Source organism: Periplaneta americana, chromosome 16 (genome assembly GCF_040183065.1).
Source record: "Periplaneta americana isolate PAMFEO1 chromosome 16, P.americana_PAMFEO1_priV1, whole genome shotgun sequence".
NCBI lineage: Eukaryota > Metazoa > Arthropoda > Insecta > Blattodea > Blattidae > Periplaneta > Periplaneta americana.
Genome location: NC_091132.1, coordinates 167,275,780 through 167,302,909, shown reverse-complemented (window position 1 = coordinate 167,302,909; position 27,130 = coordinate 167,275,780). Strand labels below are relative to the sequence as shown.

The following is a 27,130-nucleotide window of genomic DNA, read 5'->3' as shown; positions in this document are numbered from 1 at the left end:
GATCACAGTCTTGTGAAAAGAATGTTTTAGTTGCATTATTTTTATAAATTTAAGATGGAACCGGAATCACGCAAAGTGAAATGAGTAGACACATATATTAAAGACGCCAGTAAAGTTGCCATATCGCTAAATGAAAATTTTCATCGCCACAAGGAATATAAAAGGCGCCAGAATGGCCACATTGGCAACTCTGCTAGAATGCCGATACACAGTCTATATTAGTATATACAGTCACGAAGCTTGAGTTTTGAGGATACTAGGAATAACAGACTGTGCCAGTACTATTTCGCATTGTCTGTGATGAGGCGTTAGTAGCGATCATAGTGGTTAGCAACTAATGGATGCATATTTACTACGTATTGACCTTCGTGACTATGTAGTGGCCGATAATAGTTTGTGAGGAGCAGTAAACGAGTAAACTCTAGAGATGGGTAAAAAATAACACAACAGTTATTTTGGAACTGTTCCGGTCTCGGAACTGTTGCAAAAATGAACAGTAGGTCGGAACCTCCTGTTCCGAAATAACAGTGTTCCGACTCCGAGCTGCTCACTTGCCAACTGTTGCGGCCTCGCAGTACCGCGTGGCACAAGGTATGTTCCGACTCCCTCGGAACTGTTGCAAAAATGAACAGTAGGTCGGAACCTCCTGTTCCGAAACAACAGTGTTCCGACTCCGAGCTGCTCACTTGCCCAGCTGTTGCGGGCTCGCAGTACCGCGTTGCACAAGGTATGTTCCGACTCCGAGATAACAGTCGGAACGTCGGAGCTTGTTCCGATGAACCAACGACAGCTGCAGTTACACTGTACTTGAAACTCTCACGTGGTTGGAGGGGGGCGCATGGACATTGAAATCCTTGCGGTGGCGCGAACTTTAATATCAACATTTGTAAGACTGGCCAATCATCTGTAATGTTATAGTAAGTATTCAATAATCTGTAATATTGATTCCCGCTTTATGGTTTATTTCACCATTAGTTGACTAATTTGTTTTATAAACATTCTACAAAGTCATAAAGTACGCATACTATTATTAATTAATTGATCACCTGATTCTATACAAAGGTTAAAGTCGTAAATGGTAATGAGTGGTTTAGTTACAATGTCTGTATGTCGTTTGTTGAGGTTAAGTCTGACAAGCACAAGTTTTTGTGCTATCTTCTCTGTTATCAAAGAACGACAAAAATGTTGTAGCATTATTTGTTGGAAACTACCCATATAAGTACTGATTTGGAGAGCGAGGTTTAATGCGAAGTTTAAATTACACTTTGGTAAAGATGCGATTCCAACATTTTACTAACCCACTGCGGGGTTTCCAGGTTTCAGTACTGCCAATATATATCTTTTTTATTTATGAAATTGTAATATTTATTATTATTATTATTATTATTATTATTATTATTATTATAACTGTGCATTAAGAAAAGTGAAATTAAAAATTAATGATTTGTTTTTTTTTATTATGTAATAGAGAGAACAGAAATTACATACCATATGTTTTAAATGTTATGTTATTTTTTTTTACTTGGCTACCATGTCTTTATAACTTTATGTACGAAAACAAAGTGTTGTATTCTGTCCTTGTAGTCAACAGCTGTGTAATTACTAACATTAAGCTTTTGAGTTCTGTCCGCATGCACAGCAATTTTCCAAAATCGATTCGAATGTGCATTGCAGTGCCATCTATAGATAAGAATGTGTACTATGTCATGCCTGTGAGTGCTCCAGTGTGAGCTGCATGGTGTTATTTGTCTATGGTGAAGAGGGAGGGTACTGTACCGTTCGTTTGAACGACTCAACGACTCCGACTCATCACCACTGGTGACTGTTATTTCGGAACTGTTATTTGGAACATAGTATTTTTTCGGAACCGGAACAGTCGGAACTGTTCCGGGAAAAGAACAACTTCGCCCATCACTAGTAAACTCCATCACATTCACGGCGGCATTGATCTCTATGGTTGGCGCTTTGTGTGGAATCTGGATGCTAATTGTTTTCACCTTCGGTATATGAGAGAGTAGGAGATTCGTTTCGCTGAAGTACAGTTGTGGAAGAGATCAGTTGTAATTTTGTATTTTTAAGAGATTTTATGGATTGCATCGTATATAATTGAAGTTAAGATTCGATACCTCCTCACAAAGGGCTACACGGAGAAAAATCGTTCTTAAATTATTGAAAGCTTTTGACATTCCTCGGCTTCACGTCACGTAAGTAGATATCGCCTCAACTAACCCACATGTCTTGTAACATACTTCGGGCTCATATAACTTTGCTATCCACTTATTTAACACATCTAACTCATAATGAAACGCAAATAAGACGTCAGGCTCATGAAAAGTGTGAAGGATAACGAAGATTGGCCTAGTAATAGAAATATTTTTCTTCCTGTGGCCATGTTCTTCTCCACACCTGTTGAGTAACGGTCAGCGCGTCTGGCCGCGAAACCAGGTGGCCCGGGTTCGAATCCCGGTCGGAGCAAGTTACCTAGTTGAGGTTTTTTCTGGGGTTTTCCCTCAACCCAATGCGAGCAAATGCTGGGTAACTTTCGGTGCTGGACTCATTTCACCGGCATTATCACCTTCATTTCATTCAGACGCTAAATGACCTAGATGTTGATACAGCGTCGTAAAATAACCCAATAGAATAAAAAAATAAAACCATGTTCTTCGTCTTATTTGCATTTATCTTCAACTCATACTGTTCCTCTTTTGCTAACAACGTCATATCATCAGCAAATCTTATGCACTTTATTCTTCTTCCTCCATTATCACTCCCCCCATGTTGTGAAAACAGTTCTTTACTAAACCTTCCAAGTAGATGTTTAACAGGTTAGGTAAGAAACGACATCCTTGACATACTTCCTCTTCCAATTTCATTTTCTTCTGACATTTCTTCTCCTATCCTGACTTTCGCTCGTTTCATATAAAGATTACTGAAGAATGTTCTCTCTTTCCAATCAACGCCAATTTTTCTTTAGGATCCCTATCAGTTTATTCCAATTCACTCTGTCAAAAACCTTTTCTAGGTCCACAATTACTATATACACTTCTTTATTTTTCTCTAGGTATCTTTCACCGATTGTCTGTAGCAGTCTAATTGCATCTCTCGTACTTTTTTCCTTCCTGAAGCCTAACTGCTCTCCTTCAACTGTTCTTCCATCTTAGAATATAAACCTCTATTCAGTATTCGCAAGAGAATCTTCGTCGAGTGCGATATTAGACTGATAGTCCTGAACTCCTTATATTTCTTCTCATTATTTTTCTTCGGTATGGGAATCAACACTGTCTCTGTAAAATCTTGAAGCCATTCGCCTTTCTCATATATTTCGTTGCATAATGATAGAATTTGCTTCTTATATTCTCCCAAGCATTTCACTAATTCTATGGGGATTCCATCAACTCCAGTTGCTTTCACATTCTTCATGTCCTTAAGCGCTAGTTCAACTTTTTCGTTTAAAATAGAGAATCCTTTTTCGTCTTTTCATGTGGCATCTTCGTCTCTTATAGCTAAGTCATCTGGACGATTTTTTGTGTCATATAACTCTTCTACATATTTCGTCCATCTGCTTAGTATTCGTTGTTGTCTTTTATTTCATTTCCGATGTCGTCCTCCATCAACCACATGGATTTCCTGTTCTTATTTGTGAAGTTCAAACATTTTACTACCTTTTCTCTCTAGATTCTGTATTTCTTCACATTTCTCTTTCATCCAGTCTTCTTTTGCTTTATCAGTTTCTCTTCTTAGTTCATTGTTGAGTTCCCTATAGTTTCTTGTACCTCCTTCTGTGTTGATATTTTTCCATTTTTCCCCTCATCTCCGTCTGCTCCAACATTTCCCTGTGACCCACGATTTCTTAATTCTCACACCTTCTGTGTATCCTATTGTTTCTTCTACTGTTGTCTGTATACAACTTTTTAAATGAGTCCAGTACTCATTACTATTCTCAGGTGTGGATTCTAATGTAGCGGCTTTCTCTTGAAAATTTAAATCAAATTTTCTTCTGTCTCGTTCATTCTTCAGTTTTTTCCATGTTCAGTTATTTCGTCACCTGTCTCTCTCTTATCTTCTTCAGACGAATATCTACTTCACCTATCAGTAGGACATGATCGGAGTTAATATCCGCTCCTGGTAAAGTCTTCGCATTTTTAAGCAATTTCGGAATCTTTCCTGTACCAATATATAGTCTGTCTGATATCTCCTTTCGTTCCTTGGGCATGACCATTTGTATCTTCTTCGTTTATGTTGTTGAAATAATGTATTTCCAACAATCATTGCAATTCTTTTACAGAAATTCACCAAATATTCTCCTCTGTCATTTCTTTTTCCCAGTCCATATTTTCCAGCTGTTCTTCCGTCTTGTCCTCCTACAACTGCATTCCAGTCGCCCATTAGGATTACATGCTCCCTTCTTCTCCTTGTCTTCTATCCTGTCATAGCTTTCTTCCACTTCATCGCCTGCTAATCCACTTTGTGGCATATAAACATGCACTAGCACTAACAAGGAGAGGACACGCTCTGTATATCACCGAATTACATCAGATTTTGTGACATGAAAGTACAAGACACTGTTTAAAGTCATACCTGGTATGGGTGGCCAATGACCGCTCGTTTTGGAAATACTGGCTATTGTTTATGACAGGGCTGGGCACATTACGTGATTCTGAGAAATGAGCTCTGTGTGCTTTAAAGAGCGGGTCTTCCGAGCGCTGTGACTTATGCATACTGTACGTCATTCAGTGTAGGTGCAGTGGTGACTCTGCAGTATGATGGCGAACTTTGAAGACGGACCTTCCGCTGTAATATACTATACTGTGATATGTCATAAGGGCTGAAAATTAACGAACAGAAGACCAAGTACATGATTTTTGGATGCAAAAAACAAAAAAGAGTCGTGATAACAACAACCCATCTAAAAATTAATCAATATAAATTTCAGAGGGTCTCTAGTTTTGTATATCTGGGCTCATTAATCAATGACACTAATGATATTAGCGAAGAAATTGATAGGGGAATTCAAAGTGCTAATAAAACATATTTTGGATTATTGAGGCACTTTAAGTCAAGACTTCTTACAAGGGAAACAAAATGCAATGTTTATAATGTTCTGGTAAAACCTGTATTAACGTATGGCTGTGAAACGTGGACCCTCTCAAAGACTAATATGTCAAGATTGAGATCCTTGAAACCAAAATTTTAAGGAAGATATATGGCCCAATATGTGATAATGGAGAATGGCGAATAAGATACAACTTTGAACTTTACCAACTATATAAGTCCCCTGATGTAGTTACAGTCATTAAAATATCAAGATTAAGATGGGCAGGACATGTGCAAAGGATGGCAGATCATGAGATATCCAAGAAAGTTATGGGGAATAAATTTGAAGGAAAAAGGCGTGTAGGACGACCAAGACTGCGATGGATGGATGGATGATGGATGGAGTTTTAGAGGATCTAAAGAAAGTGGGAATTAAAGGATGGTGGTTGGGTGCCAGGGACAGAGATGCATGGAAGAGAGTTCTAAGAGAGGCCAAGGCTCAAATTGGGCTGTAGCGTTGATGATGATGATGATGATGATGATGATGATGATATGTCATAATATATGTATAATTTAAAATTATACATTACTAAATGTACTATAATAACCTATAATGCAATATAAATATCGAATAAATACTCTAATATAATGTACCTGAGAAAAATTTTCTGTAAGTTGTATTAATTTATGGTCATATATCATATCACATATCATAGATTATATATTATATTATATTATGTATTAACGGGATGAAAATAATGCACTTAGAGAATCGGCTATGAGAATTAGCTACAAAATTTGCCACGAAATTGCAAAGGAATTGAAAACATTCAACAAAGGTGAATTCATCAAGCGATGTTTAATTATATTGGCAGATGAACTCTGTCCACAGCAAGTAGGGGAAGTGGAAGCCATACGCCTTCTCGTAGAACCGTGTTGAGGAGGTTGCATTATGTGCGTATGGGTTATGTAAATAAGCCTAATGATTTGTGTGTGTGCATAGAGCGAAGTTTATTTCATTAAATTAATAAGAGTGTTATAAAGTCTGTGCTGTACAATGGATTGATGTAATATCCTTATAAACTATTATGTACTGACAGACTGAATGACTAGAACAACCGTGGCTCTTGTAATATTTAATGCAGGGAAGGTAGCTGTAATGTGAGTCCGCCACTGCGTGAGCATTCTGCTCTGGCTTGGAATTGAAGTGCCTTGCGGAGCGAGAGCAGCTCTGGCAGATTAAATGGAGCCACACTCATGCCCGACCCTGGTTTATGACATACTTCCGTTAGGTGCCTAATAGGAAAGCATTAGACTGTGTAACAGCGTAGCTCATGTGGTTGGATGCTGAGTTGTCATCCAGGCAACCCGAGTTCGAATCCTAATGCCTTCTCATTTTTTAAAGCTTATTATTATTATTATTATTATTATTATTATTATTATTATTATTATTATTATTATATTTTAATTCATTTTCAGTTGTCATTTCCTGTATTCAAACCCACGTTGAAATATGCGCGGTACGCATCAAAATTGATAAACGAACGAGAAGTGTTTGTGAATGTGAAGGATAACTGTTTCGCAGCAGAAGTGCGGAAAAATGTGACTGTGGACAACCTTCTTTCATTTGCTGTGCATGGTGCAGGAAATGTGTATGTTTTGTGTGTTTTTATGACATCATAATGAATCGGGTACAAAATGAAATGGAATAGCTGCTACAGAAATAGAACGAACACCAGTGACACATCTTACCTTCCTACGTGAGCAGTATTTCATTATTTATCCTTTACAATACAATGTTAATTAATTAGTGATTTGTTTAAAACGTGATGAAGCATTCAATACATTGAGAAATACGATATAGGTATGTAAGTAGATAACTGTGATCACAATATTAATCATTATTATTAAAAGAAAAAAATATAGGATAAGTTAAGATTCGAACTGAGGTTGCCTGGATAACAACTCAGCATCCAACCATATGGGCTACGCTGTTACACAGTCTAATGCTTCCCTATTGAGCACCTAACGGAAGTATGTCACAAACAATAGCCAATATTTTCAAAACGAGGAGTCATTGGCCACCCATACCAGGTATGACTTTAAACAGTACTTCTTGTACTTTCAAATCACACAATCTTATTTAATTCGGTGTCCCCTCCTTGTAAGTCCATTGTCTTCCTTTGTAGTCTCACCATTATCATCCGGTCATCTACATAACGCACTGATATCACTTTATCTTTCACACGTGGTCCCAATAATACTCCAACACTATGACTCCCTTTGCACTCACCATATGAATAAAACAACCCAAATTCGTCACTCACCAATTCACCATTATTTTCGCACCTTTAATTCTGATATTCCCATCACATCCACTTTGCTTCTTCTCATTTTTTTGCTTCAATTTTTCCAACATTCTTGCCTGCAGAAGAGTCCTTACATTCCACGTCCCAATCCTTAGTCTTCTTTCCTTCTCTCTGTTGGGTTGCTTCATGATGTGTCCTTCCCCAGCATCCCCTTCTGTATGGGGGGATATTTTACGTCCAGAATCTTTTACTGTGAAAACACTCATCATGCCTTGTTTGCAGTTTTTCTTGGGAAAGATATATGCTGTAGCTTCCCGTTGTTTTCCGCTAACCACTCTCTCTTTCGCATTTTAGAAAGATCCCAGCACGGAGGTGAGGAGCGTGGATTTGACTAATTAGGCCTCTAATTTTTAAAATAATAAATTTTCTTGTATTTTAAATTGAAAAGGATCTTACTTTAACCAATATACATGAATTTCATTATTATGTGTATGTATTTATTTACACTGCAAGTGGGCAAGCACCCGGTAGCAGTGCTATACACAATATAAAGAATACACAACAAAATTACAATACAATTATACAATACACAATACAATAAGAATACACAATACAGTTTGACACAGAAATTACAATTAATAATGAAACATAAAATAACCCAATTTTACAATACAAGCTATATATGTATAGACCCTACATAAGTTTCAATAGTCTTTCACTTTACTCTCATCTCACTCACTGTAGAGGCACTATGACGCATTTCACTGACACTCTTTAATTCATTTCACTGACACTATAGCACACATTTCATTGACACTATAAATTATCACTGATCGGAACTATTCACTGCACTGTAAAACCATAACTTCACTGACTCAATTCGCTTTACTGATAAAACAGTTCAAATAAGTCAAATAATTTACACCCTTATGCATATATACTTATATTCAGTTAAGAGTAAATTAAAAAGAAAATCTCTCCTGAAAAATTATTCTTTTTGACTTGTGCCTTTTCTCTCCGACCAGAGAATTTCATGCCAACTTGTAATGCGTTCTCCTGCACAGCTCAGTTTCTGTAAATCACTTTCAGTTATTGGAACTTTTCTTTCAGTTATGATGGATGGGATCAAGATGGAACCTGTGGTTGACCTATTGGGTTCAGAACCACATAACACATGTGAAATAAAAGAGAATACGACTTTATCAGAGGTAAACTGAAAAGATTCTCTATGTATTTTGTTTGTTTGTCTATCAATTGCAATGTGCAAGGAATTAGACATATACTGAGTAGACATCTGATTCTATTACTGAAGTCCAATGCTGCTGGATAAGATAATAACCAAACGGGTAAATGTAGATTTAAAACAAACCAAGCATTAATCGAATTATTTTTTAATAACAATGATACTAGTATCGCAGGTTAAAAGGAAGAGCAAGAATTCAATTAATCTTACAACTATTTGCGGAGAATATTATTAGAAGTGATACCGCTTTAAAAACATTGCACAATGGAGATGTGGATTTATAATGTGTGTGTATTCGATTTTGCTAAAGAATCCGTGGTAATTAGGTAGAAAACGTTTGTCAATATAAAGGACGTCAGTGACATGTTAAGTGAATTGGGACTTGTAGTATCCGTGTACTTGTCAAATTCAATGTGTTATATGTAACATGTTAAATGTTTATCAGCAGAGATGAGGCTTTAGGTCTGGTTGTTCAGGTTTTTTTGTATGTCTTGCTTATACGTTTTTTTGTTAGGCATACCAAAAGCCTGAAAGAACCAGACTTAACCTGTCACTGATTCTCGATTAGATCCATCATATTGATCAATTTTTCTACAGAATTACCGAATCCCTTTTATTATAGTGGCTTAAAATATTCCATGCTATTATTGTATTCTAAATACATGTAGTACAAAAGATATTATTCCATTGATCTTCTGCAACAGTATTGAATTCTAGTGATGATTTGGGGGGGGGGGGGGACGGAGAGAAGCATACAGAGTTAAATTTGAAATACGATGCGTGTTCTTAAAATAAGTTCCGTTTTCAATTATAGCCGTCGCATCGCTGCAATCGTTATTTTGCGCATGCGTGTTTTCTTCTTCAGTCCTCAGACAAGCTGTGCATGCAGTTTCAGAGCTTCTGTCCGTGTGTGTGGTTAGTTGTGATCAGTTGAAATGTTTAATGTGATGGAGCACCCCGCGGACTGTGAGATGCGGTCTGTTATCTGTTTCTTGAGTTTGAGAAATATCAAACCAGCTGACATTCATCGTCAACTTTGTGAGGTGTATAGTGATGATGCCATTAGTGATGGAATGGTCAGGAGATGGATTAGGAAGTTCAACGAGGGCCGCGTCTCTGTGCGTGACGAGCTGCATACCGGTAGGCCATCTTTGATCAATGACTATTTGGTGCGTGCTGTCGGTAAAAAAATTCATGAGGACAGGAGGTTCACAATTTCTTCGTGTTCCTTGAATTTTCCACAAATGTCGCGGAGTGTTCTCTACAAAATTGTGATAGATCGATTACGATATCGAAAATTGTGCTCGTGATGGGTACTCAAGATGCTCACCAAGGAACACAAAACTAAACGAGCTTCCAGTGAATTGAGCTTTCTCACACGTTACAGTGAGCAAGGCAATCAGTTTCTTGACCATATCGTGACAGGTGACGAGACTTGGGTGTGTCACATGACACCTGAATCGAAGCAGCAGTCCATGGAATTGAGGCACACTGCAATCACCAAGGAAAAAGAAATTCAAATAAACCATATCAACACGGAAGATCATGGCGACGATGAAGTGAAAACAGCAGTGTGGGAGTGGTTTGCATCGCAGGCTGGCGATTTTTACAATGAGGGGATAGAAAGACTTATGCCACGACTCGATAAATGCCTCAATAATTGAAGCATGTATTTCCAGAACGTTGTAAGTGCCAATTTGTGAAGTTTGCAGTAGGAGCAAAAATAGTTTCTTACAGTACATACAACGTTGTGACTTGCACATCCTAAAAGTGCACTATTTTATAACTTGGAGCAGCACTTTCTTCATAACCTTCCGTAATATTGTCAAATAGTGCACCTGCAACTGATATATGTGAAAAAATAGATTCTCCCAGTATCGGCACTTACAACATTATGGAAATTCACGTTTCATTTGTGGATATTATGTTGAGAAGTAATTGAAGTATGGGGAATACAATGCAACACAAATGGTTTGTAAGTATCTTCCCGTTTACTTACTACACCCTTTTGGAACTTACTTTAAGAACAATTTTGAATATGATTTAAGGAAGTTTATTGCGTTATCTACTTTAAGTCAATTGGGTTTAACGCCTCGTATATCACATTATTCCTGTGGGGATTTTAAAAGCCGAAAGTTTTGCCTCCTCTGTGATGTAGAACCTTGAGGTTGGATATTTCCAATTTTTGTTTCTTTTCCTATGTTTTTTATAATTCCAATTTGGTTATGTCTTCAGTACCAGTAATAAAATATCGAATTCGAGAAGACGTCTACTCACATGGTGTAGATAATGAGTTAGATTCTGTTACTCGTATTACAGCATGTAAATTCTTTTCAGAATGGAACACCTGGCTAATTATTTACCATTCCACAAGTCCCTAAAGGCTCGTATCTCTTCTACCTGTAAGTTTCTTCTCTAAATTGTTGGCTTTGTTGAAATAATTAGCCAGTGATTGCCATGCAGAACCTGATTGATAGCTGTTACGAATGCTGTCAATTTGAACTTGGCTAAATTATTTATTCATGACATCTTCATGTTTTGTAGGAAGGGGATTTATCGCATCTGCAAGTGGCAGGCATCAAAACAGAATGTGTGGACCACAGTTATGATCTCACATCTGAGGTAAAAGTTGAAGACACTCCAGATCCTGTTAGCTTTCCGATAGTGAAGTCTGAAGTTGAAAGTACTCCTGTGCCCATTACCTTTCCTATGGTGAAGTCTGAAGTTGATGTAAGTGTTTCAATATCATTATGCAGATATAGCTAGTGTGATTTAAGTATAACAGATAGGCATTAACAATCTGGGAATATTATTAATCGATTTTCCTTTTTTCCTTTTATTATTTTTTGCAGTAGTTTCTAAACTTAATCTGCTCTCGTTTTTGAACATGAAATTAAATAATATTGTGCAAATACATATTTGTGGCGAACAACAGAAAGGATTATCTCGAATGCATGGAAAAAATAAAACTTAGCATCAGGATTTTATTGCAACTTTACAATATATGTTTGTTGCTATTGATGTAGAAATTGCTATGTTAGTCATCAAGTGAGATATTTAAACTCATAAATATTTTTATTAAAACTTTTGTCGACCATAACAGTCCTTCTGGGCTTATATTATAAACCTGTGTGATTGATGATGATGATGATGATGATGATGATGATGATGATGATGATGATGATGATGATATAGATTTATTAAAATTCGGGAACAGATTGAATGTCGTCGAACTTTGTTAACAAGTAAGTTTATAGGAAAATAGTATTTCAGTTTACATTATGAAGATGTTGTTTTATTCTGTCACAAACAAATATGAGAGAATGGCACATTTTTCAGTACCTCAGCTGCTGTTAACTCACAATTCTTTTTGTCAGAATGCATGTCCCATATTCCGATTTTTTTTCCTAATTTATTGGGATAATTGAAGACCTTCCCTGAAGAATGGTTGTAACATCAAATTAATGAAATATGTGACTTGGGTAAAAAAAAAAAAAAAGTAATTTTGAACCATTTATTTATAAAAATTAATGATTGCATTCAATAGCTGTGAATAAACTTGTATGCTTGATTATTCAAAAGGTTCTACTAATAAATATAAACCTAACGAAATTTGACCTTGAAATAAATTTTCTTTCTCGTGAAACCTGTATTATAGACCTGTTGGCTACACCCTTATTTCGGTGAGTTTTCCAATTGTAATATCAGCCCTGGTTTAGTTATTTGGAAAATCTGAAACAGGACATATAAGTTTTAAAAAATTATGAGAACTGGAAAATTGTTAGTGATTGTAGGGTACAGTGGGATTATAATGTAAACTAAGCAGCGAAGAGATTTCATAGCTTATAGAACTTTAAAAAAAAAAAAAAAAATAATAATAATAATAATAATAATAATAATAATAAATAATAATAATAATAATAATAATAATAATAATTATTATTATTATTATTATTATTATTACACTTACTTGCAAATGGCCTCATTGGCACCCTCACAGAAGCCACCCAATCAGCCCCTTTCCTGAGCAACGTTAATCCTGTCTTTACCATCATTTCCCATCTCCCTCAAATCCATTTTAATATTATCCTCTCATTTACGCCTAGGTCTCCCCTAGGTATTTTTCCCTTATATCTCGCAACTAACACTCTATATGCATTATAGTATTATTATTACTATTATTATTATTATTATTATTATTACTACTACTTACAACGTACTTACAGTCCACATCTGGAGTAACGGTTAGGGCGTCTGGCCGCGAAAACAGGTGGCCCGGTTTCGAATCCCGGTCAGGGCAAGTTGCCTGGTTGAGGTTTTTCCCCGGGGATATCCCTCAACCCAATACGAGCAAATTGCTGGGTAACTTTCGGTGCTGGACCCCGGACTCATTTCACCGGCTTTATCACCTTCATTTCATTCAGACGCTGAATAACCTAGATGTTCTTAAAGCGTCGTAAAGTAACTCAATAAAATTGAAAAAATAACTGCTTATATATTCTAACTTTTAACTTTTTTAGAGCAGACAAAACCTTCTCAACTGAATAATATCTATTTCCTATATTTATTCTGCATTTAATTTAATCTCAAGTGTCATTTATATTTGTTACTGTTGCTTCAAAATACTTAAATTTTTCCTCCTTTTCAAACGATATATTCCAGTTCTTTTGTTTTACAGTATTTCCAGGTTATATCAGTGTCACTGGTTTGCTGGAATTTTGTCCCACAAGAGTTCTTTTACAAGCCAGTAAATCTGTTGACATGAGCCTGACGCATTTAAGCACAATTAAGTGCCTTCGACGTGGGCCGGGATCGAACTCACAATCTGGGGCACAGAAGGCCAGCACTATACTGGCTGCACCACCCACAGTGACATTATGTTCTGGTCATGAGACATAATCATATACAGTGAAACTTCCCAATAGCGGACACCGCTGGGGAAAAATTAAATGTCCGTTATTGAGATGTATCCGTTATTTAGAAAATCGTTACTATGTATACAGTACATTAAAATTTCTCATACATATTCAACACTATATTTTACAGGACAGTACAGTAGACAGTGAGATTGTTTCAAGTACAGTATTCATCCAGAGAGAAATCGTACCAGTAAATTTTTGTAAATGAAATAAATATCAGTCACTGTACCACTTCACCTTACACAAAGAAATCTAGAATTGCATTCTCAGTGTATGATTTTAAAATAATATCCTTGTTTTTAAAAATTACACTACCCTGAATTTTTCCCACATTAAACTTTGTGGCCAGCTCACGAACACTTAATTTCTCCTTCTCACTATGCTTTACAATATCCACTTTCTCTTTTAATGACAAACGTTTACGTTTTTGTGACATTTTTAATGTGGCTGTACTTCCGAACACTTAACTTGAGAAACTAAGAAAGTACGGACTGCTCACATACAGTATCACAACTAACAACTGTGCTGCTTACCTTCAATAAAGTACAAAAACGTTCAAATGCACGATAATGATTGTTGCAAAGAATTCCGTTTAATTTACAACCCTCTTTTTCTTTTTTTTCTTTCACGCTGTCCGTTATTTGAAAGTTTTAATTGTTGTTGGGAGATACATTTCAGTGTCCGCGTCCGTTATTGAGAATGTCCGCTGTTTGGAAGAATTTTATGATAAGGGCCAATATTATTTTGCAGGACAATTTTAAAATGTCCGCTATTGAGAGGGGTCCGTTATTGATAAGTGTCTGTTAAGAGAAGTTTCACTGTATTTGTTTTTTCTAGGTTTACTTCCAAATCTCTCACTTTATTTGCTTCAAGTAAAATTTTCGTGTTTTCTCTAATCGTTTGGGGATTATCTCTTAACATATCCACATCATCCACATATACAAGCAGCTGATATAACCCGTTCAATTCCAAACCCTCTCCCTTATTCTGGACTTTCCTAATGGCATATTCTAGATCATAGTTAAAAAGTAAAGGTGATAGTGCATCTACCTGCCTTAGCACACAGTGAATTGCAAAATCATAAGCCAAAAACTGCCTATACGAACTCTGCTGTATGGTCCACTGAGACACATTTTAATTAATCGAACTAGTTTCTTGGGAATACTAAATTCAATAACAGTACTATATAAAACTTCTATTTTAACCAAGTCTCATGCCTTTCTGAAATCTGATTTACCCCAGTTTTTCTCCAAAATCTGTCGATGCCTAAAACCACATTGATGATCCCCAATAACTTCATCTACATATGGACTTATTCCCAAAAGAATATTGGACAAAATTTTGTATTTTATCATCATCAATATCACCACAACACCACGACTACCATAATCATTATTATTATGATTATTATTATTATTATTAATATTATTATTATTATTATTATTATTAATTGCATCATCCTCATTATAAAATCAGCATTTACGAACTTTGATCTACATTGAAATGTCTTACATCCTTCTACAATGACGACATACATCAAGTTCCATATCTTGATACATTTCGAATTCTGAATTTTCTAAATCTGACGGAACAATCTTTATTACATATATTTGAAAGTAACCATCAGATTATAGTTCGCATGTGTGTAGGAAAGAAGATTTTGTTCTGATATGTTATTTCTAAAAGAACAAATCGTGATAGAGAATTTGCTTTTGGAGAAATAAATCTTTCAATTATGATGTATTGGCAATATGTGTGATGTATAAATATCAATTTCCTGTTTATTTATCTCGAATATTGTAAGAAAATGTGGTTCCGCAAACTGCAGTAACTTTCTACACCACGTGCACATATTTTCAATGTTGAAACTTGATTCCACTGCGTTTTAATACATACAAATAGCCTGAATGTAAGGAAGTATACATGAAGGAAGGAAATGGAAACAGTTGGGAGAAAAGACTTCTATTCCATATAAAAGTCATTATAAGATTACTAAAAAAATTACATGGTAATCATTAGGATTGAGGTTCAGCTCTGACATTGAAAATACAGATCATCTGTGTGGTCAGTTAAAGCTATGTTCATTAATTGTTCACCTTTCTAGGAAGATTCATTCGATCTGAACAGACTTCATGAGGAAGAGAAAGTAGAAATATCTGCAAAGGAGGATAAAGTTTTGCTTGATAGGTGAGTGTAGTTTGCATGTTTCAGTTCTTCTTTCAATCTTTTACTGCTTCTTTTAATGATTGTATGGGGACTTAAATGTTCGGGTAGCTATATAATACTCTTTTTATTAATATATGGATGTGGTTATCCATATCGACACCTCAATATACATATTCTTTCATATATAACTGATCATTCGAAAAATTGACAAATTTTTACAATTTTTGGCTGTGTTCTAGCACTCTGCTGCTGAGAAGTTTTACATTCCCGTACACTCCATTTTGTTATGTGTTTTGCCCGCAACACTTCTCCACTTTTCTATATAGAGAATAATGAACGTGTCACTATGAAATTTTAATGCTTACGGATAGGGTAAAAACCCATAATTTATCATAAATTACACTGAAATTACTTACCTACTTACTCGCTTTTAAGGAACCCGGATGTTCATTGCCGCCCGCACAGAAGCCCGCCATCGGTCCCTATCCTGAGCAAGATTAATCCATTCTCTGTCATCATGTCCAAACCTGTGGAGTAACGGTCGTAACGTCTGGCTGCGAAACCAGGTGGCACGGGTTCGAATCCCGGTCGGGGCAAGGTACCTGGTTGAGGTTTTTTCCGGTGTTTTCCCTCAACCCAATAGGAGCAAATGCTGGGTAACTTTCGGTGCAGGACCCCGGATTTATTTCACCAGCATGATCACCTTCATTTCATTCAGACGCAAAATAACCTAGATGTTGAAAAAGCGTCGTAAAATAACCCAGTAAAATATAAAATAAAATCTATCATCATAACCCTCCTCCCTCAAATCCATTTTAATATTATCTTCCCATCTACGTCTCGGCCTTCCCAAAGGTCTTTTTCCCTCCGGCCTCCCAACTAACATTCTATATGCATTTCTGGATTCGCCCAATATTTGAAGGATTCGTAACAGGCTGTTTTTTTACGGTGATGGGTTGTTAGCCCTTCTCCCAACCCCCAAGCTGGATTACTAACCCCCATCGTCTGTCCGTGACTGCTTATTCAATATATTCACAGCTACCCTCCATATCTGGAGGCCGTCTCCTCTATCCGCAACTGAGGACGCGCCGTGCCGTGGTAATAGGGACCCACAATACTTGACCTTACATTTACAGTAATTATGGCTCACAATTCCCAACATATCTGCTGCCTCAGAGAATGCATAAATGGGTCATTCCATGTAAACTCAACAAATTTGAAAAATAAATCTTGCATGACTGTCATAAAAATTAACATTTTTTTGTTTTCATGAAGAGGTCTTAACATGACATGCATAATTCTGAAAGAAAAATCGTGAAATGTAAATACTTTGGGTTTCGGGGCTGTCCAAAATTAAAAAACATTGGTACTGAAATACAAAATTGAGGTATAGAATATACGAGTATCTTATTAAAATCAAATGACTAATGATAAATATTTTACTCATATGATTTGAAGGAGCATTTTCTAAGTAGAAACGAGGCAAATAGTTATGTCCCTAAACTTCAAGGATTATCCTGAGGCATGTCGCATAATATAATGAAAAAATGCTGAAATTTGGTAATTTATATATATTTTTTTTTTCAATCGCATAGGTTTAAGGTAGAGACTTGTTCTCTTGAGGACAGTTACATCTCATATGCGTCTATCAATGGCATATATGAATTTGCAAATAATGAAGACAGAAAAGAAATATGCTGGTCTTAATTTTGGTCAAAATGGTTACTTTGAAGTTTTCATGACTTTTTTTCGATGTCTGGTTGAGATTTCAAATTTCATATTTTTTCCTCGTATTCAGTACAGTTTTAGTATTTTGTGTCGTAAATTACGTTTTTCATCTCCGACTGGTTCATTTTTATAAAGTTGGCCTTGTTGGTACACTAGGTATAGCACTGGCCTTGTTGCCCGAGGTTGCGGGTTCGATCTTGGACCAGGTCGATGACATTTAAGTGTGCTTAAATGCTACAGGCTCATGTCAGTAGCTCTACTGGCATGTAAAAGAACTCCTACGGGACAAAATTCCGGTTATATTTGGTTGAGTTGCTATAGCCATGAGCTCTTTACATACAAAGAAATAGTATTTTACACGAAATGGAAAAAAAAAAGTTTAAAAATAATCGTCTGCTCCCCTTACTTCAATTTTAAATACATTTTATAGCGACTGACAGGGCCGCCGTGAAGGGGGGGGGGGCAAAGGGGACAAATGCATATGGGCCCGTGAGCAATAAGGGCCCGTCTGATTGAATGTAATTACTTGTTATTATCATTAATAATTATTCGTAGATACGTAAGGGTACTATAACATTTTGTAAGAATAATTGTTACATAAATTTGACATATTAACTCAACAATGGTAGAATTAATACAAATTACCAGTTCATATGTAAATATTTGACTTCTATATAATAAAATATCAGTTTGCCGCATTAACGTTCACTGACACGACACTCGAGGGGCCCCGCCATTTGCCTGAACTATGTTCCTGTCGCTTGTACCAAACACGTTCAATTATTTATTGTCTTGTCCTTTTTAACTACCACCACAATATGCTAGTGGACTCTCCCAAACCGCACTCGCAGGATCACTTTTCCTTTTCAGTACATTGTATGTTTCGTGTCAAAACTTTCGTTTTTTCGTTGTCGTTGTTGTCTAGTAAATTCTGTTCATTAGTGATATCAGTTATACTTTAACTGCACAGTGGATAAGAACAGGCATAAGTCAGGAGCTGAGAATCACAAGGAGAGACAGAAAAAAAATGGAAGATACTAATATAGGTTCTAGACTGCGTGATAAATATTATGAAGACATTAACAAAGAGATCAGTGATGAGTCGAAATATTTAAAATCAATTCATGCCTCTAATTTAGAGCCAACCCCACTGAAACCCTTGAATCTCCTAAATAGTCTGAGGCAATTAAACTGGACAGTTTATTTCGAAATATTTGTGTAGCCATTAGGATATTCTATACAATTCCTGTGACAGTTACTGATGCTGGAAGATCCTTAAGCAACATGAAGGAAATAAAAAGTGTATTTAGATAAACAATGTGTCAAGAACGACTGAGTAAGCTTGGCCTCCTTAGTCTGGAGAGCGATCTTGCTAGATCTTTAAATTTTGATGTTATAATTTATGATTTTGCATCATTGGAGGCAAGGAGAATTTTGTTGTTTGTTGATGTGGGAAAGCAAGTTAGAAATTACAGGTATTTAAGAATAATGTTTTATGAATATAATATATTGTGCTAAAGTTAAGATTTGCTAAAAGTTTTGAATGTAATAAAAGTGTATATTTTAGATTCGTATCTGTGTATGGGGTTATCTTTTAGTATTAGTATTAGTATTTATTTATTTTACCTGGTAGAGATAAGGCCGTCAGATTCCAATTATAATACGAAGAATAAAATTACAGTTAGTATTAAATTTACAATTACAAATAAAATTACAATTAGTATTAATTTTACAATTACAATTAAAATAAAAATCAAAGTACGAAAAGATTACCTGACTAATTGGAGCTAGATAATTTATCATATAAAAATTTTATTTGCAAATAATTATTATGGTTAGAATAAATGGTAACTTGTAATTGTTACTTGTCTCAATGGGGGTCCAAGTACAGTTATTGCATAGAGGCCCATAAATTGTGTCGGCAACCCTGGCGACAGACATTTATTTCCATATCATTTATTTAATGATAAATTTATTTATGTTACATTCATGGTGGAAGAATACTGGTGAGGTGGTGCGCCGGTATCGTCCCCTGTCACTTGCACAGATGACGTCACGCTGGGACCAATATCCAGCCTTGCCTTCAGTAATGCATTTCATTGAGGCGGTTCAGATCATGATTATGTTACTCGAAGGCGTTGTTGATGAAAATAAATATTTGTTACGGGACAATAGAATTATGAACAATGATAATATGCTGACGATACAGCAATAACTCTGTGCACTGAAGGTGAAAATGAATTAATGGACAACCGCAAAAAAAAAGCAGTGAATTACGAACAAGTATTGAACTCTCTTTTAATTTTGATAATTATTATACTACAGCTGTGAACAGTACCACGTTTCGTGGAATTTTTGTCGACAACACTTTAAAATGGTAGGCCTATGTTCATATTTATTTTATCTTTTATGGGGAAATGCTATTAATATTACTAGAGCCTTTATTGCTTAGAAACAAGTTATTAGAACGATTTTAATATTAAAAGTACTGAATCTTATCAATCTTCTTCTTTTTTTTTAAGGATTTCAAAATATTAGAATGTTGTATACTTATATCTATAGCCTATCCTGTTTAAGCGTAATGAAACTGAATATATAATAAAATATTAGATTGTCATGATTCTTATACACGTAATGCAGAGCTATAATAACAGAACGTCACAGATTAAAGAAATATAAAACGTTTTCTGATTATTGTTTAATAAGTTAATATCTAGGGAGTCGGCCATGGCAATGACGGTGATCAGAACTGATTTCGTATCGGTATACTGAATTAAGTTCAATTAATAATCGACAGTGACTTCAGTTTTGTGTTAATATAGAGCAGTGGTTTCCAACATTTTTTGAGTGACGACACACGATATCGCGACACACATTTGTTTTCATTAATAACAATATAATAATAACAACCAGTGCTTTTCTTCTGGAGAAAAAGGTGATGGAACTCTGTGTAGAATATTTTATTGCGGAAAGGGAAATGATTACCGTTCACTGCACAGAAATTTTGTCGTTTTTAACTTCCTTTACGCCCAATTAAGACTGTCAAGGTCTAAGCGAAATTCGAAGAAAAATTATATTGAGAACATAGTTATTCACACATATTTCGGTTCAATGATGAGAAATGTAACAAAAATATGCCCGAACGCCGTTCCAGTGCATTCTGCCAGAGAAAAGCACTGAAAACAACTTCTATGTAGTGTCGGATATCCTGTGTTGTAGTTAGATCGATGTTAATACGCAATAAAAATAAAAATAAAAATAAAAAAAAAAACAAGCAGCAACTTGAGAAGCATTAGAAAAAAACAAAGGTATGTGTCAAAAATTTCAACCTATCTATGCTGGATATGATCGTTTCTATGATTTCTATGATCGTTTTTGAAAACTCACCCATTTAAATTAATGTGAAGTCTGCGCTTGGTGGGTTGTACAGTGTTTCTCTATATGTGGCCTTATGGTTGACAGGACAACACGTAAATAATCATCACGTAAGTCTGTTCCTTTGTCTATATTTCACTATTTTCATGGTAGAAAATGTTGATTCACACAATTATGACGTTGAAAACAGCAGTTCTGTGTGTATTTTTAATTTATTCGGCACCGTCGAGAAAACATTTCCGCATATAAGGCACTTGGGATTTTGTTTATATTCATCTTCACGGTACGTAAAACCATATTGCAAGTATTAATCAATCTATTTACGAAACGCAGGATGGTACGTTTTTATAAACCCTGGAGGAAAATTTCTCTTACATTATTTGAATTAGCACTGCTGTCATCTAACCCAGAACTTGATTCAGAATGTCTTTTTCGAATTAAAAATTTGCCCATGATAAAATCTAAACAAAATGCATTTGATAAAATGGTTGCACTATCACCCGCTCACACGTACCGTATAGCTATACTAAAGGTGACCAATATATTCTGACGATTATAAACTCTTGTTTTTATTAGTGGGAAGAGTAAACGAATTACGAAGGCGTTGACTTCCATTCGAATTATCGCCAGGCAGAAAAATTAAACTGAGCAATGTTGCAGGTGTTCACGTTTCATTGGTAAAGTCTGTCTCAAATAAAATGTACCATATCAGAGACTTCGTTATAAATAACAAATGCGTTGTAAGGAGACTTTCTGGATGGCATAAAATTTATTATTCATTCCAAAATTTCGCGACACACTCCATGGCTTTTAAGGAACACGGAGGTTCATTGCCGCCTTCACGGCGTTGGTCCCTATCCTGAGCAAGAACCCCTGATATAGAGAGTTCAATTACTTTTCAGTGTTTGCTTATGCTTAATTTTCAATAAATGGTTCATTGTGGCGTACGTCTGGATGTAGTGCGGACATCAGCAGTGCACACGCAAATAATTATTTTTACTTATTAGAAACAGTGGCGGCTCGTGATAAAATATTGTGTGTTCACAATTTTGTGGTTCAAAAATCGAAAACAATTTGAAATTGTACGTTTAGTCCAATATGAAATGTCATGATTCCAATGTTTCACTATCGAAAAATACCGTATATAAATTCAAAACGACATATAATAATAATAATAATAATAATAATAATAATAATAATAATAATAGTAATAATAATGAAACTCGGTCTTTCTATTTCCAATTTTTCCTGGTAAGCCAGTTTACCCAGTTCTTTACTGTTCCAAATTTCATTGAACAGAGTTCATTGTTTACGTTCGTTAATAATGAATACATACCACAGTCCCGTTATTTACAAACGCGTGTGTTCAGTAATATATTTTGATTCACAACACACTGATACACTATGGCCTATACCAGTACTGTAATCCCATTCGCATAGATTGATTACTATAAATATATACCAGTAAATATTATTCTTAAATATTATACACTACCATACAGATACTTAAATTCATACCACCACCACCACCACCACCACCACAGTCAGCCTGCACGTGTTTGAAAGCCAAACTATGCTATTATGCCGACACTTAAGTATAGTAATTCACAAACTACACTCTCGTAGCAGCACTGTACACACACATCTACGTAAAGTAAACGTTCCTACAGTCAGATGCTGACATCTACAGGCTTTTAAATTTCCTCCTCGAGATATAGCACGTGAACGATAGGCACCGATGCACCTCACATCTGTAGGATAGATACTCATCATGTTCACTTAACACTTTGTGATCTTGACGAGTCATAAGCGGCCAGTTAAAAAAAAAATTTCTCCCGCGCATGCGTGAAATTCCTGTAACCATCTCGAAAAGAGCACGGCTTGTACGTGAACGTATGTTGCCAAGTTTACATAAGAAGTTTATGCAAGATGCGGGAAGTTTAAAATACTCGATTCTGATATATACATCCCCACTACGTCAATACGGTATCAAATAATAAAACTAGTCGTTCATTAATGGAAACAAGGTGTTCACGTGCACTTGTGCTCTTATTGACGCACCGCCACTGGTTAGAAACATTACATTATAAATTTTTGCATGACAATAAGTTTTACTGACATGATTATTCGTATTATTGGCAGTAATATTTTTTATATTGACAGTGATTTTGGTTTCAGAATATGAATGGACACAAATGTTAAAATTTCGGACCATATTGGTTGAATAGGGGTTATAAACAATTATGTGAAATTTGAAAGAAAAAAGAAACATTAAGATAAATGATAAGAAAACATAGGAAATCATCCTTAATGGTTGAATTCGAAAAGTCATTGTCTCTGGTTATTGCATAACAAACATAAATTTTGAAAAACTTATGGACCCAGAAATAATAAATAAAAATAGGAAAATAATAAGCGTCAATAAAAATAGTGATATTAATGTAAATGTAACCCCGCCATTGGTCCCTATCCTGAGCAAGATTAATCCAGTGTGTACTATCAAATCCATTTTGATATTATCCTCCCATCTAAGTCTCGGCCTCCCCAAAGGTCTTTTTCCCTCCGGCCTCCCAACTAACACTCTATATGCATTTCTATAATAATAATAATAATAATAATAATAATAATAATGGTATTAGTAATAATAATATTAATAATAATTGTAGTGGTAATAATAATAACTTCATAATAATAATAATAATAATAATAATAATGGTAATGATAGTAGTAATAATAATATTAATATTAATTGTAATGGTAATAATAATAATAACTTCATTATTATTATTATTATTATTATTATTATTTCCACATCAATAATATTTAATGTATTTGTAAATGCATACATTCAAATGTTTCTACTGCCATGAGAAAGACTTTTTTACAGGTATTTTACTTTTATGAAGTTATTGTAATGTCAGAACAAACATTCTTGTTTTAAAAATCGTAATTTAGCGTCTTATAAATTGAACTTGTCCGCCCTTCGACAGTCATCCACGAGATCTTTGTCCTTCGGAAATCCGTAGTATCTTATGTTGGTTCATTTCGTTTTCTTCGAGTGGCTGTTGTAGCCATACATAACACAGCCCAGCATTCTATTGCATATTTCTTTCACTTAGATTTAAAAAATTCGCGCAATTTTTGTCACCATAATTAAGTTTAAAGCGACTGCTGTGCTTGATTCCGAGCTCTGACCTCCCAGTGTGACGTCACATGCGCAGACCCGACGCATTTGTGTCAACGATCCGCCACACCAGTATTCTTCCACCATGTGTTACATTCAAGTGCAACTATATTCCATTTTACAGCAACTGTAGTGTTGTAAATCTTACTATTCTCAACCGCAAACAGAGTTGCAGGCGATGATCATCGGCTCTATGGATCATTCCAATTCTATATTTCATTCTATATAGCAAAGAGTCAAAATCAGAAATATAGTTTTATGCTCGACCGTGCCGAAATGTAGTAATTATACACCTGGCAGCAGTCCTTTAATACATGTCATTAAATTACACCTATTCATTAAAGTACAGGTGTTCAGCCAATGACAAGTCAGCTTTGTACCGTTATACAACCGCAAGTATCGATTATTCTCGGATATGCAATCGAAAGACAATTAGCGAAAAGTCACGGAGGCTGGAAATCCAATACTGTCGCAGAACGTTGTGTTCTGTTACTATAATAATTAGCGGTAATTGTAAATAATATTCAAATAAATTCAATTTGTCTTCTCGTTTTTCAATTCTAAAACAAATTTCCAATTTGTATCAGACAAATGTTGATCTTATTCTGTGCCAAGGTCAATGACATTCGGCCTCGGAAAAAATCAATACTTTCGCCTCTGCGCACATCTCACAATACAGGTCAGTTCGCACATAACCATAAGAAGACCTGATTTTGAATAATTTTAAGTTAGAAATATGGTCGAGCATAAAAAGTCGTAAGAAACTTAACTATAATGGTAATTAAGACGCTCGTATGAAAACTATGAAACTCGCTTGCGCTCGTTTCATAAACAAACATACTTGCGTCTTAATTACTACCATTATAGGCTCGTTGCATGATGTACTATTAATACTTAGCATTCAATTACGATTGATTCGATTTCTCTGTCTTTATATGAACGCCCATTTATTTTGAGTTTACCAGTTGTTTAGAGTGTTAAATTTTCATTTCAGCAATGCCAGTAATGTTAAAAAGAGTCGATCATCAGAATGCGACGTAATTTCTCGTAATGAAGACGAATTAACACAGTGTTGCAGCAACAACCTTGACAGTTCAATTGCTTGTAAGTTAAGCCATGAGTCTAATAAGTGTAACATCTGTAATGAGGTTTTTGCAACGGCTCAATCTCTGAAACGTCATTTACAGACTCATTCATTGATAAATTCACTGAAATGCAATATCTGTGGAAAGTGTTTCTCAAGTTCGGGACATTTAAAAAGTCATTCCCGCATACACACAGGGAAGAAACCTTTAAAATGCGACCCGTGTGGAAAATCCTCACAATTGACAAGTCTTAAAAATCAATCTCGAAATCACACAGGTGAGACGGCATTCAAATGTGATGTCTGTGGAAAGTGTTTCTCAGTAAGATGGAATCTAAAAATTCACTCTCGCATACATACAGGGGAGAAGCCATTCAAATGCGACATGTGTGGGAAATCTTTCAAACATTCCGCAACCCTAAAATATCACTCCCGCACACATTCAGGGGAGAGACCCTTCAAATGTAACACGTGTGGAAAATCTTACAAGGATTACGGAAACCTGAAATATCACTCCCGCACACATTCAGGGGAGAGACCCTTCAAATGTAACACGTGTGGAAAATCTTACAAAGATTACGGAAACCTAAAATATCACTCCCACGTTCACACAGGGGAGAAGCCATTCAAATGCAATGTTTGTGGAAAGTGTTTCTCAGAAACACGGATTCTAAAAATTCATTCCCGCATACATACAAGGTAGAGGACGTTGAAGTGTCACATGTGTGGAAAGTCTTTCTCAGAATCCGCAACCCTAAAATATCACTGTTCCATCCACAAAGGGGAGATGCCATTCAAATGTGATCAATGTGAAAAATGTTTCGCAGAGGTGGCGTTTTTTAAGATTCATTCACGATTCACATGATAGAAAAACCATACACATGTGATATCAGCGCAATGTCTTTTTCAATATCGCGTAATCTGTATGATCTTTCCCGTACACACAAATGAGAAACCATTTAAATGCGATGAATGCGGAAATCGTTTCTCCAAATCTTCACATCTGAAAGCACATTCTTTCCTTCACACAGACGAAAGGACTTTGAAGTGTGATTAATGTGGAAAATTTTTCACACTCAAAGCTAACCTAATGAGGCATATACGCCTACACTGAGGCTACAGATAATTTGTATTTTATATATAAATTACATTTGGAGAGAGGAAAATTTATGCACACATGCAAGGATACATCGGAACTTATTCTTCGAAACAGGATAGCTGAAGAAGATTGATAACATATTTTTTTCAAATTATATGTGAAGGGGTGAGAATGATATAGTCCTAATTCACACTGGCATTTTACAAGAACGAGTATTAAATGTTTAACAGACCAATACTATTAGTTGCGGTGTCATTATTTCTCCTGCGTATAGCTACGTCATTTGTTGAGTAATTTTCACAATATTTTACTGGTAGTTTCTCCACACGTTTAAGAAATGAATTCACACAGAATATCATTTTATTAAAGGTGTGACTTGGGACTATCTCATTCCCACCCCTTCATATTCTAGGACAATGTCTGACATTTGTAATTTTGAATTGTAAAACAATTGTAAAATCCTAAAATACGGTGTTCATTGCCAAATGTTGTAACAAAATAAATATTTATAACATTGGCTATATATTTTGTTTGATATTAAGGCGCTTGCAATAAGTGTTAGTTTTAATTTTACATTATCTGTTTCCGCGGAATTGTGTACAGTGCTCAAACAAGTTTTGAGCAATATTTTTTTTTTATATAAATGCAATAGATAAGCGTTCATCTATGCTAATAAATTTGTATCCAAAATTTTTCTGCTAATTTTGGATTTTCCAAAAATAATTGGTGTTAACATGTATAATTATCCATCCTGAAACCGACAATCGCTTTTTTGATATTTTTCTTTGTATGTCTGTCTGTCTCGATGTTTGTTACATTTTCACGCGATAAAGGTTGAATCGATTTATATGGAAATTGGAATACAAATGAAGTTTGTTGTAGCTTAGATTTTATAGGTTATATATTACTCAAAATACTTTATTTAGAGGGGCGGTTATAAGGGGGCCTGAATTAAATAAATCGAAATATCTCGCTTATTCATTTTAATG

At 35.4% G+C, this 27,130-nt stretch overlaps 1 protein-coding gene across 2 annotated transcripts; it reads left to right on the top strand.

The window, feature by feature from the left end:
• The first annotated feature begins 1,954 nt into the window (after positions 1–1,954).
• Positions 1,955–26,662, top strand: LOC138691822 (zinc finger protein 664-like). 2 transcript variants are annotated; one of them, XM_069814305.1, is made up of 5 exons: positions 1,955–2,204; positions 8,454–8,551; positions 11,131–11,316; positions 15,610–15,692; positions 24,953–26,662. In XM_069814305.1, the coding sequence occupies exons 2-5, from the start codon at positions 8,456–8,458 to the stop codon at positions 25,743–25,745; spliced, it is 1,158 nt and encodes a 385-aa protein (XP_069670406.1). In that variant the 5' UTR covers positions 1,955–2,204; positions 8,454–8,455; the 3' UTR covers positions 25,746–26,662. The 2 variants fall into 2 exon arrangements, with proteins under 2 accessions (XP_069670406.1, XP_069670407.1); XM_069814306.1 differs by lacking the exon at positions 15,610–15,692.
• The last annotated feature ends 468 nt before the right edge of the window (positions 26,663–27,130 follow it).